This window comes from Chrysochloris asiatica, unplaced genomic scaffold (assembly GCF_000296735.1).
Source record: "Chrysochloris asiatica unplaced genomic scaffold, ChrAsi1.0 scaffold00184, whole genome shotgun sequence".
NCBI classification, from domain to species: Eukaryota; Metazoa; Chordata; class Mammalia; order Afrosoricida; family Chrysochloridae; genus Chrysochloris; species Chrysochloris asiatica.
Window position 1 is genome coordinate 1,859,551 of NW_006408702.1, and position 14,652 is coordinate 1,874,202.

General features: G+C 43.6%; 1 protein-coding gene across 1 annotated transcript in view; it reads right to left on the bottom strand.

Annotated features, from left to right (window-relative positions):
* The window catches only part of ADAMTS17 (ADAM metallopeptidase with thrombospondin type 1 motif, 17), a 744,430-nt gene that overhangs the window by 532,276 nt on the left and 197,502 nt on the right, over positions 1-14,652 (bottom strand). The window contains exon 7 of the mRNA XM_006872136.1: positions 4,879-4,922. Within this exon, the coding sequence (XP_006872198.1) occupies positions 4,879-4,922 (44 nt within the window). The remainder of the gene's footprint in view (positions 1-4,878; positions 4,923-14,652) is intronic.

A 14,652-nucleotide genomic window follows, 5' to 3' on the forward strand; every position in this document is an offset into this window, starting at 1 on the left:
CTGAATGTTTTAATATCAGGAAAGGTGTGTGCCGGGACTGTATTCTTTCACCATACTTATCCAATCAGTATGCTGAGCAAATAGTCCAAGAAACTGGATTATATGAAGAAGAGCACGGTATCAGGATTGGAGGAAGGCTAGACAGCTTGCAATACACAGGTGATACAACATTGCTAGCTCAAAGTAAAGAGGACTTAAAAACTTATTGATGAAGCTCAAAGACCACAGACTTCAGTATAGGTTGCACCTTAATATAAAGAAAACAAAAAACCGTCACCACTGGACCAGTAAATAACATCATGATAAATGGAGAAAAGATTGACGTTGTCAACGATTTCTTTTTGCAAGGATCCACTATTAGCATTACGGAAGCAGCAGTCAAGAAATCAAACGATGTAGTGCACTAGGCAAATCTGCTATATTTTAAAGGCCTCTTTAAAATGTTCAAGATCAAAGATACTGGTTTGTGGACTAAGCTGGGCCTGACCCAAGCCATGGTATTTTCAATAGCCTCTTACACATGTGAAAGTTGGACAATTAATAAGAGAAAACATACAAGAATTGATGCATTTGAGTTATGGTGTTGGGAAGAATACAGAAAGTACCACGGACTTCCAGAAGAAGAAACAAACCTTTTGTCGGAAGAAATACATCAGAATGCTCCTTAGAAGCCAGGATGGCAAGACTTTGCCTCTCATAGTTTGGACATATTATCAGGAGGGATCAGTTTCTGGAGAGGACATCATGCTTGGTAAAGTGGAGGCTCAGCAAAAAAAGAGGGAGACCCCCAAGGAGATGGACTTTCACAGTGACAAGAGCAATGGGCTCAAGCTTAACAACAGTTGTGGAGATGGTATAGGACTGAGCAGTGTTTCCTTCTACTGTGCATGGTGTGCTGTGAGTCAGATCCAACTCAAGGACACCTAACAACAACAGTAACAAATGTCTGAGTTGTGTTTCAGGTGATATTGTCATATATGTGCATTTCAGTTTGTTTCTGTTATTGGTTTTCTCTGTCCAAAGAACTCTCTTTAGTATCGTTTATAAGGTTGGTCTGGATTTTACAAATTCTTTTTATTTCTGGTTATCTGGAATGTTCTAATTTCACCATCATATTTGACGGACAATAAGGAGGTCTGGTAGCGTAGTGATTATGAATCGGGCTGTGAACCTTAAGGTCAGCAGTTCGAAAGTACCAGCTTCTCCGTGGGAGAATGATGAGGCGTTCTGCTCCCGTAAAGATTTACAGCCTCGGAAACCCTGTACAGGGTCAGTATGAGTCGGAACCGACTCCATGGCACCTAACAACAACAACTACTACATTTAATAGACAATATTGCTGTATATCTGAGTCTTGGTCGGCAATTCGTTTTTCTTGTAAATGTTTTATATATATCATTCCATTGTCTTTCTGCCTACATGGTTTCTGGTGAGTATTTAGAGCTTAGTCTTATTTATTAGTTCTCTTTCATGAATAACTGTTCACTTTTCCCAAGCTGCTCTCAGGATTCTTTCCTTTTCTTTAGTTTTGAACTGTAATTATAATATGTCATAGAGATTTTCTTTTGGTATCTATCCTGTTTAGAGCTCACTCAACTTCTTGAATGTATATCTTCTCATGTTTCATGATGTTAAGGAAGTTTTCTTCCAACAACTTGGATAATTTTCTGTGGGGTTTTTGTTTTGTTTTGTTTTTTACCTGTGCCCATTCTCAAATTTCCATCACAGCTAAGTCACTCCTCTTGACAATGTCCCACAAAAATTTAGGCGTTCTTTACTATTTTTTGTTCTTTTCTCTGATTATTCTTCTAGCGGATGAACATTTAGAGCTTTCTCTTCAAGTTCACTAAATTGGCCTTCCATTGATTCAATTCTACTTCTTTGCCCTTTCAATATATCATTTATTCCTGAAGTCTCAGTAGTAAGACTTCTGGCTTTGTAATTGGTGTTTTTGTACAATTTCTAATTTTTCATTTTGTCAATTTGTTCTTGTAGTGGTTTCCTGAATTCTTCTAAAGTTTTCCTTGGTTTCATCTGCAGTTTTCTCATTCTCTCAGGCCACTGAAATATCCTTCTTTCATATTCCTTACCAGGTAGTTCTGAAACCATTTCTGGTATTATCTTTTTTGACTCTGTATTTTAGTCTCTTGTTTGAAGCTGTCTGTCTTATTTCTCTTTGTAAGGTAAATTTGGCCATTTTCTCTGCGACATTGTGGAACCACTGTATTTATTTATATGTAATTGATGATTGTATGCTGATGTGTTCTTAGGCACTCATGACTTGTCTCCTGGTGGATGTGACAGAGACTAGAAGCGTGAACACAGTTCTCTGTCCACTGTTGGTTCATGGCAGGTTCACAGGCCTCCAGAAGAGGGAGTGGAATGCTCAGTGCTTGGCCCAGGCAGAGTAGAGGTTACAGAAAGGGTGCCACTAGCTACTGGGTGGCTGAGGGTGGGGAGTGCCACACTCAGTTACCAGGAAGATTCAGGGAACAAGTGTCCCCGTCTTGCTGTGTCACACCACGTCAAGTCAGCTGACAGATCACCCATCACTCATCTCATCTTTCACTGTTCCTGTTCAGCTTTCTCTTCAAGTCAGCATTTAGCCCACCTTTCTATTCTATCCTCTGAAGCTCAGAGTTTCAGAATCTTCGTCCACAGCTATTTCACTTGGTCTTACATGTACTTATTTCAGCATGTCTGCCTACTCTGTCAACTTGATCTAGAAGTCCTCATGGGCTTGTTTTCATTTCCTTCAGCTTCAATCTGAATTTACATATGAGCCATTGATGGCCTGTTCCACAGTCAGCCCCTGGCCTGGTTTAGACTGATGATATTGAACTTCTCCATTGTGTCTTCTCACAGATCTAGTCAACTGGATTCTTGTGTAGTCCGTCTTCATGTACAGTCACTGTTTATATTGTTGATCAAAAGTTTATGTAATGAAGAAGTCAATTGTCTTGCAAATTTCTTTCATGCAATCTCCTGTAATTTCTATCACCAAAGCCATGATTGACAACTGTGGATTTTTACGCTTTGTTTCCAACTTTTGCATTTCAATCATCAGGAATTATCAATGCATCTTGTTTCTTTGTCGTTGGCTTTGGTGCATAAATTTGAATACCACTTGTATTCACTGATCTCCCTTGTAGACATACGGACATTATCATATCACAGACAGCACTGTACTTTAAGACAGATCTTGAAATGTTCTTTTTATGATGAATGCGATACCATTCCTCTTGAATTTGACATTCCCAGCATAGTAAACCATAAAATCTTCTGATTTAAAATGTCCAATACCTGTCCACTTCAGCTCACGAATGCTTAGGATATATATCTTTAAGCATTCCATTTTATTTTTGTTAACCTGGAATTTTCCTAAAGTCATACTTCGTCCATTCTACATTCAGCTTATTAATGGATGTGTGCAGCTGTTTCTTCTCATTTTTAGTCATGCCCTATCAGCAAATGAAGGTCCCAAAAGTTGTACTCCATCCATATCATAAAAGTCAGCTTTACTTTGAAGAGGCAGTATTTTCTCCATCATATTTTGAGTTTTTCCAACTGGAGGGGCTCATCTTCTGCATTATATCAGACAATGTTCTGCTGGGATTCCTGAGGTTTCCAGTGGCTAAACCCTCAAAAGTGAAACACCTATTCCTTCTTTCTAGGTTGTTCTTCGTCTAGAAGCTATGCTGAAACCTGTCTATCATGGGTGACCCTGCTGATATTTGAAATACCATTGGCGTTGCTTCCTAGCATCACAGCATCACACAAACCACCGCAGTACAACAAACTGACAGACAAGTAGGGAGAGGATGAAATATACTATGCAAAAACTTACTTCGTAAATTCTAAGGTGTGACAAATGTCAGCTAGCTCTATACTAGATTCAGAAGGGTCTTAGAAGTCCCCAGTCCCTCATGACCATTTTACGGATGAAGAAACACGCAGAGAATTATACAACGTCAAGCAGCTTGTCTCGGGTAGAGACTCAGGGCCATCCATGGCCAAAACTCTATAGGAAGGCTTTTAACTTTAGAAATGTACACTATATCTATTTTCAATCTTATAATTTTTTCCTTCAAGTTTCCTACAATTCTAAACACATTTGATTCCGAATTTTGATTTTGACAATGCAATATTTAGACTCCTGGAGAACTGAAATTTGTACTATAGCAGACAAATGCTCTTGGTGTCTCCTCTATCAAACCAAATACTCTATCCCTCTGCCCCCACAAAAGCAAAAGAAAACAACAGAAAATGGTGCCAATATAAAAAAAACTCAAAAGTCAGCTATAAGTGGATAAAGGAAAATGAGACGTGAAGGGGTGATAGAGGAGAAAGCAGCAGAGGGAAAGAAGAAGGAACTGCATTTTTCTAAGTTCAACATGTCAGTCTCAATAATGTTGGACCACAAAGCAATTAGCCTGGTGGCCAAAGTTGTACAGGACACCAGTCTCATAGCTACAGCATGCACACGAATAAACTGATGGCCTTTTTCTCAGACCCACCACAGTGTCACTTAACTGGCTTCCCCTTCTGACTTCAGGACCAACAAGCTCTGAACCAAGTGTGTCCTCAGTTGCAGACTCTTTGAGGCAGGGTAGTGGGTCTTCCCCCCCCTTGCACTGATTTTCCATATCTTCTTTACTAACCCCTGGTCTACATGGCTTCTGCTATAAGGAACTTCAAAAGTTCTTGAATAAAAAGGAGGAGCTAAAGTCCAGGAGTGAATTTATAAGAAAAGAGTCTACAGAAACTAGAGCACTTGTTTGAGAACAGCTCCTCTAACCTGGAAGTGATCTCAAGAAGTCTCCAGACTATCACAGAGTATGCCAGCCCCTCAGATTCTGATTTCAACTCCCAACTTACCAACAGTGTCGCACGGCTCATCTTTATGAACACAGAAATCAGTCCTAAAAATTAAAAAAAAGGGGGGGACAAAGTCAGGTTCGTGGAGCACCCCTAAGAATGTGAAAAGAAAACACAGTTGACTCATCCTGATTTGCTACATTGCCCAGAGCAATGCTGCCACCTTAGTTGTCATGGATTGTAGACTGAACATCACTTAACAGTGTTCACCAAGTGTAGCCCACCCACACAGTTCTCAGTGGTAAGCCCAGGTAGCCTGTAGATGATTCTCCTTGTTTAGCTGAATGATTATATATATAACTCTCAGATGGGGGAAGAACTCCTCCCAACAGCTGAAAAGTTCTGGAAGAAGATGTTTGCCAAACCCTCCTGCCGAAAACATCCGTCATCAGTAAACATCAAATGGCAGTGGCTTCCCCAAGTTACTCCATATTTGGGTTGCAACTTGTTTTAGACGCTGCCCTGATCATGTATCCCATATTCAAGAAGGCAACAGAGATGTCACTTTTTTAAAAACTAGACTCTTTGTCTCCCCAAGTTTTCCCAGGGGCGTGGCTGTGGACGAGTGACCCTTAGAGCAGGTCTGACTCTGCAGGTGACAAGGGCTCACCGTGGCCCTGTAAATGAAGGGTCTGGGTCCTTCTCTTGCCAAACCCCTAATTCCTATCACAACATATTGGACGTTGGATGTGGCAAACAGTCTGGCCCCAGGTGCAACTCCTCCAAGAGCCCAAGGTACAGCACTATAGGTGGCCCGAGGGCGGGCTGATAGAACATATACAAGTGCACGGACTTAAAAGGTGTGTTTTGTTCCATTTCACTTTTTTAAGACATTTGTGGGAAGGAAGATGGAGCTAGCCATTCAAGACTGGCACTGAACACAGTTGTAAAAGAAAATAGCAGTCCCCCGGCTTGGGCCACACCTAGTCCATACTGGTACATATTGGTGGGACATACACCTTCCCCTTTGACACAAAAGTGTGGCCACAATCAGATAGTCTGTGTCCTCAATTCTCCACTTCTCACACCCAAAACTTCTTCTCAGGGAAAGTTGTGACCTACGATTCCACTCGGGGCCTTATGCCTGAGGGAGTCCTTGCTGTGGGCATCTTGGTGTGCTGTGCCTTTACGATGTACCCCACATCTGATGCTTCTCAGTGCTAAATGAATTCCATGTAAATACAACAATGCCTGAGTTTCCTTCAGGCTCACCTGAGGACTGTTAAAATAAAGGTCCCACAGGCCCACTCAGACCCTCAGATCCCAGATCTGTAGATCTTAAGAAGTTTCACTTTGGATTCTGATGTACAAAATTCAAGCTCTAAACCCTCTGTCTCAGACCAAAGAAGTCCTACTAGGTATCCCAGCCAGAGGCCACTCTGAAGGTGTGGTCCACAGAACTGGACAGAAGCAAGTGAGGAGGAGCTGAGGCTTAACCATGTCAGCAGCTTGTGTGGGGTTGCTGCTTTGAAATTTCTAATGCTTTCTAGCAAATCTATGTATTGTTGGCAATCAATTTAAAAACCAACTTGACAAAGTAATAAAAAGAAAGCCTCAAGATTCCCAGAGTTGTCATAGCTTCATTCTACAAACAAAGGAACACTCATGGAAATGGTCAGAAAAGGACAATAAAAGGGGACAAAGGAAGCATCGTAACTGGATCTAAGGACCCCCTTTTAGAAGAATGTCAGACTGCAGAGGGTGATAGGAAGCAATATTGCAGAGAGGAAGCCAAACACTAAACTAGTAAAATAAGGGACATAAATATTCACCCTCTTCTGATATCTGTCTAGCCCCAACCAACATCCTTTTTCTAGCATCCTTAGAATATTTTGCTCCCTCCTGTCCTCTATCCCTTCCTCTCTCTCTCTCCTTCACACACGCACACGCACACGCACACGCACACACACACACACACACATCCTGCTCTCCTCACACAGGGATAAGAAGGCCAGGTTGACCTAGTCCCAGAACTTTCCACAGCCACACAACAGGGTTTGTTGAAAGCTTCAATCTGCTACTTTGTTGGTCATTCTGGAACTATCTTTGAGAAAGGCAGACCTCTGGCTGACAGACATATGGTATTGCATTTTCTACCTCTCCCATGCCATGACCTCCCTAGAGGGAACCGCTGATCGAAATGAGAGGCTCTGTGGCATCACACATTACTTCTCCCGGGGAAGGGAATAGAGATATGGTTTCCTCACGGAGGCCCAGGCTCATTCAGAGAAGTGTCCTTGACAAGCCAATCAAAATGTGAGCCTTATATGCTTCTCATTCAATGTTCTTTCAACAAAAAGGAAAAGTAAGCCACCTGTCTGCAGAGTGGACTTCATTGCCAGGTAATCCTGCCTTGTTTTGTTACTCCTCAGGGCTCCACACTTTTTATGCCCTCTCACTGCAAACTCATGTCGAACCCACAAAACAGGCCCCACAGGGTTCATTTGGTGATTAAAAAAACAATGAGAGTCCAAACCCAGCTCTCCAGTTTCTATGCCCATTAGAACCCACTGTTCCTTCCTCAAGAGAAATGACAACATCATGGGCATGTGATCTGCATAAGCCTGTAAGAGCTCATGCTCAGCAGGTCCCTCATATTTGTTTTAAGGTCTGCTCTCATCACCCTGAAACCCTTCATAACATTTATGTGGGTCCCCACATTTTCATTTTGCACTGGCTTCACAAATTCTGGAGCCAGCTTTATGCATAACAGGCAGCCAGGCACACTGTTTGTTGCTGCTAGTTGCTGTTCAGTTGGCTCCAACTCATGGAAACCATATGTATGACAAAACAAAACAGAACAAAACATCACAGTGTCAGTCTTGTGCCATCTTCATAATCACTGCCACGTTTGAGCCCATTGTGGCGGCTCCTGTGGAGTGCCCTCCAAGCTAGCGGCTCATCTTCTAGCATGATATCACACAATATTCTGTTGTGATCCATGAGCGTTTTAGCTAAAATTAGCTAATTTTCAGAAGTAGATTGCTAGGTCTTTCTTCCTAACCTGCGTTAGTCTAGAAGCTTCGCTGAAACCTGTCTGCCATGGGTGACCCTGCTAGTATTTCAAAGGCCGGTTCTGTAGCTTCCAGAATCACAGCAGCATATAAGCCACCGCAGTGTGACAAACCGACACGGGTGGTGACACATAGTAAGGGCTTAACAGGCACTGGCTCATTTGTGAAATGACTAACATTTCCAGACCACTGTTGATTGGTCCGGCAAGTTCCACAGTGGTCACATCTCTCACCAGTGGTGGGAAACCAGGTAAAACCTAACACCATTTTCCAAAGATCTTCCCTGTCTCACCACCAGCCAGGCTTGGTGAGGGGACCCCTTGGTCAGATGTTGAGGGAGAGCTGGACATAGCGGAGCTGGAGGAGAAGGCTGGCAGACCATTGGGTATCCCAAGGACATGCTTGAGGCAGCCCCCATGTCTACCCCTAGCTTCCCAGAATTCTCAGCACAGTGAGCACAGACCAGTCCTTTGTGACCCCGTGTACTCCAGACCCAGTCCATTCAGGGGCCCTGTCTGGACGCAGACAAAGCTGCGGCTGCTGAAAAGTCAGCTCCTTCCATTTCTGGCTCATGGCTTCCGCTGGACATGATGCCATGCCCATGCCGTCCATGGCCAGCCATCTGCTGCATGGCAGGCATCCAAAGGAATCCATTCTTTAGGTCGGCTACAGCTCCAAGGAAAATTTAAACAGAGAGAGACAAGAAATCCTCACATCCTCTGACCCAGGCTCAGTGTCCAGGGGAGGCAGCCCCACAACACTGACTGGCCAGGTGGCCCCCAGTCAGACACTCAGCATGGACTCCTCAAGGAGAAAAAAGACTGCTTCTTGGGAGCAGCAGGACCTTGCACCCAACTTCCTACTGCAAACATCAGCTCCGGAAGCCAGGATAATCTAGACCTGGGGGACTCAGGTTTGCCAGTAATTACTGAACACTCATCTCAGGCCACTCAGCTTCCCACCCCAACTCAAGGCTGACACCCACCTGTGCTGTGGAGGCCCTTCCACCTCTGGGAGGCCTCGGAGAAGGGACCATGCACTTACCCTTCCCACAGAAGCAGCTGAGAGGAATCCTGATTGCTCAGGTAGCTGGTGAACAGTCAGCATGCAGCAGAGAAGGAAAGGGGGACAGCAGGCAACAAAGCCATTACAAAGGGCCCTCTGCCTACAACTGGAGACACGCTGCTTTCCGGTCTGGATGCAAGCATGCTCCTCCCTGACCCTGTATAACTTCCAGCACCTGCACTTAAAGCATGCCTGTCGTAGCCACCTGGGACCGCTGCAACAAGGTACCACAGATTGATCGCCGCGTGCCTTCTAAAAACAGAGATTTACTGTCTCACAGTTCTGGAGGCGGGGACTCAAAACAAGATACTGGTTGTGTTACTTCCTTCTAGAAGCCCTGTGGGTAGAAGCGATCCACTCCTTTCTCCCAGCTTCGGGGGTCGCTGGCAATCGTGATGGTCTTTAGCTTGTAGCTGGAGCTGTCTCCAGCATTACATGATCATCCTTCCTGTCTGTCTTGGTCTCTAGGGCTGCTCTGCTCTTTTCTAAGACAGCCCTCAGGGAAGCCTGGGTGGCACAAATGGGTATGTGTTCCATTACCAGCTCAAAAACTGGCAGTTTGAATCCACCCAGAGACACCTAAGAAAACAGGCCTAGTGAGCCACTGTCAAGAGGCCACAGCCTTGGAAACCCTGCGGAGCACAGTTCTACTCTGCACACATGGAGTCGCCATGGCTAGGAATCGGCACAGTGGAAACCATCAACAGCAACAAGTGACATCTCAGTGTGCTTTTGATGTCCACTTCCTGGTATGTCCACTTCCTGGTATGGCCCTGTGGTTAATGCGCTGGACTGCAGAGAATTCCAAACACTCCTCGGAAATCCTATACAGGGTCGCTATGGGTAGGAACCGACTCAATGACACTTAACAACAACAACAATGACTAGTAGGATTCCCGTGTGGTACTGTAGGATCAGCACTAACTGGGAACCACAAGGTCAACAGTTCAAACCCACCAGCGGCTCCCCGGAAACGCTATACAGAACCAACTCGACAGCACTTACCAACAAATTTGCCATCTTGGAAACACTACGGGGCACTTCTACCCTGTCTTACAGGCTTGCTACGAACTGCAACTGATTCAATGTTGTTGTTGTTGTTGTTAAGTGCCGTCGAGTCGGTTCCGACCCATAGTGACCCTGTACAGGGTTTCCGAGGGTGTAAATCTTTATGGGAGTAGAAAGCCTGATCTTTCTCCCACGGAGCAGCTGGTAGTTTCGAATCACTGACCTTAAGGTTCACAGCCCGATTCGTAACCACTACGCTACCAGAGACACCTTAACTGACTCAATAGCAGTGGGCTTTAATGACTAATTAAGTTGGCCAATCTTTTTAGAAGACATCCCTCAAATGAGATTAGGACCCCTCCTACCAAGTATCGCCTCAAGTTAACGCATGACATCTTCAAAGATCCTATTTCAAAGCAAGGCCAAGTTCACATGTGTGGGTGTTAGACCTTCAACGTTTTTAGGGGGGACACAACTCAGTCCATAAGAACCCTAACACAATCTGAACCCTTCCTAACATGCTGTTGTCAGAAGACTTCTTACATAAAAGGTTTCATAAAGCCAACCTGCAGCCTCCTTTGCAGAGGTTATGTTCTCATGTGCTGAATTACGTTATGGAAAGGGTTCATCCAGAAGCTCTGCAAGCTCGAGTTCCAGTGACAATTATTGCCTCAGAAAAAAATGCTGTTTTCAAACCAAAACCACCTAAAAGTCTATTCTCCACCCACACAATAAACGAGACAGCTAGAGGAGAAGAAACACAACATAAGCAAAATCCCTATAGGTTGTTGTATTTTTAATAAACACCAGAATTTGTGGTGCTGTGGGTTAACGTACTAGACTGCAAAGTCAGTTTGAACTGCAAGGTTGGTGGTTCAAGCTCACCACAGTCACTCCTTGGAAACCCTCTAGAGGGTCGCTGTGGGTCGGAACTGACTCGACGGCACTGAACAGCAACAATCAATAAAAACTAAAGGAGCTCTGGTAGCATAGTGGTTACGAACTGGGCTGCTAATCTCATGGTCAGCAGTTCAAAACTATCAGCTGTTCCCCGGGAGAAAGATGAGGCTTTCTGCTCCCGTAAAGATTTACAGCCTTGGACACCCTATGCAGGTCACTAGACTTCACGGCACACAGCAACAACAACAACAAATAAAAACTACTTTCAGAGTAGATTTGGAAGTAACTGCATACTCCAAAGATGATGCTACTTAGTTAGAGCACCTTCTCAGGAAAGGCCTTTGTTGTTGTTGTTAGCTGCCACTGAGTTAGTACGAACTCACAGTGACCCCATACACAACAGAAGGAAACACTGCCCGGTCCTACACCAATTGTTGCTATATTTGAGCCCATTGCTGTTGCCACGGTGCCAATCCATCTAGTTGGGGGAACTTCCTCTTTTTCTTCGACCTTCTTAATGATTACAAAAATTATTAAGTTTCTTCGACCTAATTTAATGATTATCTGCAAAAGCAGCCACATGAATTCAAACTGGTAGTCCTCAACTCACTTCAGGGTTCTGTTTTGATGGCTCAGTTGTAAGTCGGTTCTGATGTAAGTTGAATATCTCATTTGTTTTCATTATTACTGCCATTTATTATCAGTATCTTTATAAATCCAATCTTTATTTCTCTTTGGGGGATGGAAACATTACCTATAACTGTACAGGTATATCTTAATGCATATATATACACACATTTAAAAATCCATACAAATCATAAAAATTTATTCTGACACTAGAGAAAAGTTGCACAGCATTGGCATTTTGTCTGTTCTGTGGAAGGTTCTGGGTCATTTGGATTGTCCCTGGAATGAGGATAGAGTTCTGGTCAGAAAATCTGTATGGCGCCTGTCTTTTTTCCTTCATTGATTTCACAGTAACATCCCATTGCTTCCCTCACTGGCATGCTTTTAAACAACTGAACCCCCTGATTCATTTAGAAAACTCTTCAGCTAATCCTTTTGCTGGAGTCCTGGTGTGACACTGTACAATAGGCACAACACTGCAAGTTCATTTGAACCGCAAGGTTGGTGGTTCAAACTCACCAGTCACTCCTCGAAGACCCTCTCTTGGGTTACCATGCATTGAAACTGACTCGATGGCACTTGACAACAAATCCTTTCACTATAAGTATTTTGACAACTTCTCTCCTTTCTAGTCTTCATTATTTCTCTCTTCTTTAGGACTTCTTTTCTCTTCAAAATCCATTAAAAGAAAAGCAAGGCCAACCTGAACTATCAAGTCTTTGTCTTCATGATTGAAGAGCTAGTCCACATCATGATGTCAAATTCTACAGTCAGTGTTCTCACCATATGGATCCTTTTTTTACTGATCTTTTCCATAGAAGTATCCTTATCAAATGCCTAGAGTATGTTCCCATAATTGCTCAGCAATTTCCCCCATATTCCCCACGTGTACTTTCCCATAAATCCCTCCCAAGAAGACGCAATGCTCCATATGTTTTTGTTATTAAGTGCTGACTCATAGCAAACTTTTCATGAGCAGTCCAGTGCTTATCCTACAGTGCCACAAAACTTATTTTTGTCAGTGGTTTTGAAATCGCGGAGACTTTCGTAATGTTAAACAAGAAAAGAAGAAGCGCTGGTAGCGTAGTGGTTACGAATCAGGCTGCTAACCTCAGGGTCAGCAGTTCGAAACTACCAGCTGTTCCGTGGGAGAAAGATGAAGTTTTCTGTTCTCATAAACATTTACAGCCTCGGAAACCCTGTACAGGGTCGCTATGGGTCGGAACCGACTCCCTAGCACATTACCATAACCAAACAAGAAAAGGCTTTAATTAAAATCCAACAGCATTTCCTCCAAGCAGCAAAGTGATTCTGTCTTTAAGATCTGTCTTTAAACCAGGCATCAACCTCCCCTCTTTGTAAATATAGGTACCTTCTGGCATCCTTTCCCCAAATAAACTTGTTTCATCCACGTTGGAAATCTGCTTTGCCAGATATTCTTCACCTTGCATTGTCTTGTCTAGCTCATCATTGAATTTTGCAGTGGCTTGGCATCCGGCGGCGCTTCCAATTTCTCTAGTACACACTCATTCTGACCAAAATCTGTATTTGAGGTGATGAAGCCAGTCCTTGCTGACATTAAAGTACTTGAGGTTGTCTTCCCCTGCTGTTCCTTCAGGTTTGAATCATCAGTATATTTCTAGGGATGCTCTTCTGGGTTTGATCTTTTATCCAAATCATCAGCATCTACTTTCTTTCCATTGTCATAGGCCTACATGTTCTTTGTCTTTGTATCCATGTCTAGAGGCTTCTTGACTTTCTTTTTTGGACTAGGGCTCTGAGTGGTGTGAATCTTTTCCTAGACAAGTTAGGGGAGGGATAAGCAATGCAGATGTTTACAGGGTGGGAAACTTGAACAACTCAGCTTCAAGTTAACAATTGATACTTCTGAGGTATGAAATGTTAAATAAGATCACACTATAAGCCTCATCTGGAGTACTGTCTGGCACTGCAGGAAAAGCACTGGACTGCTACTGCAAGGTCAGTGGTTCCAACCCAGCAGCTGCTCCTCGGAAACCCTCTACAGGGTCGCTATGAATCAGAACTGACTTGACGGCACGTAACAACACCACCACCAATCTAGGCCTTATTTGCAATGAAGTCACTGTTAATATCGGAACAATGAGGTTTGAGTGGAAAAGGATGCTGTGCACATGTGCAGCTCAACTGTCATATGTCATGGGAGTTAAACATTCTCCATCTTTCCATTCATTATGACTCTCGACACTGATACCGAGTTCACTGTAGATCAGGACACAACCTGTCAGACAGCAATATTTTGAACAGTAAATCATCACACTGAACAACTGAGAATCACATGCTGTAATACTGCCAGTAGTACAAATTACTAACAATAAGGTATACACAGACACACACACAAATCTGATGATTGTAAGGACAGCTTATTGTAACTCAAATACGTCATAAGTCAGGGACTCCCTGCAGTCACATATGGACTACAGGTTTCCAAGGATTCCTGATTGCTTCCTCCAATCAAATCCACTCTCAATGGCTGGTACCTTTCATCTTAATACTTAAGCCTGGGAGAACCCTAAAGAACCCCACCCTCACCCACAGGCTCCAAAGGCCATGTCTAAGTATCTTAAGTAACAGCCACCCCAGGGGCAGTGGATGTGTTTGTGTGGGGGCTGGGGGTAGAGCGGTGATAGATGGAGGCGCCTAACATGCTCTGCGTCTGCGTGGACAGCTATATTGTGGGCAATTTGAATTGAGTAGACCTTTCCTAGAAAGTCCCAGAAAGTATTTAATCATATCCTGCAGTTGTTGTTAGGTGCCAGTGAGTCAGTTCCAACTCACAGTGACTCGATTCACAAGAGAGCCAACACTGTCTGGTCCTGGACCACCTTCACAATTTTTGTTTCACTTCAGCTCACTGCTACTGTCACCGGGCCAATCCATCTCTTGAGGGGTTCTTCCTCTTTTCTGCTGACCCTCCACTTTACCAAGCATAATGTCTTTCTTAAAAGACTGGTCCTGCCTGACAATATTTCCAAAGTATGAGAGACAAAGTGTCGCCATCCTGGCTTCTAAGGAGCATTCTGGTTATATTTCATCCAAAACACATTTGTTTGTTCTTCTGGAAGTCCATGGTATTTTCAATTTTCTACCTCAACACCAAAATTCAAATGCATCAATTTTT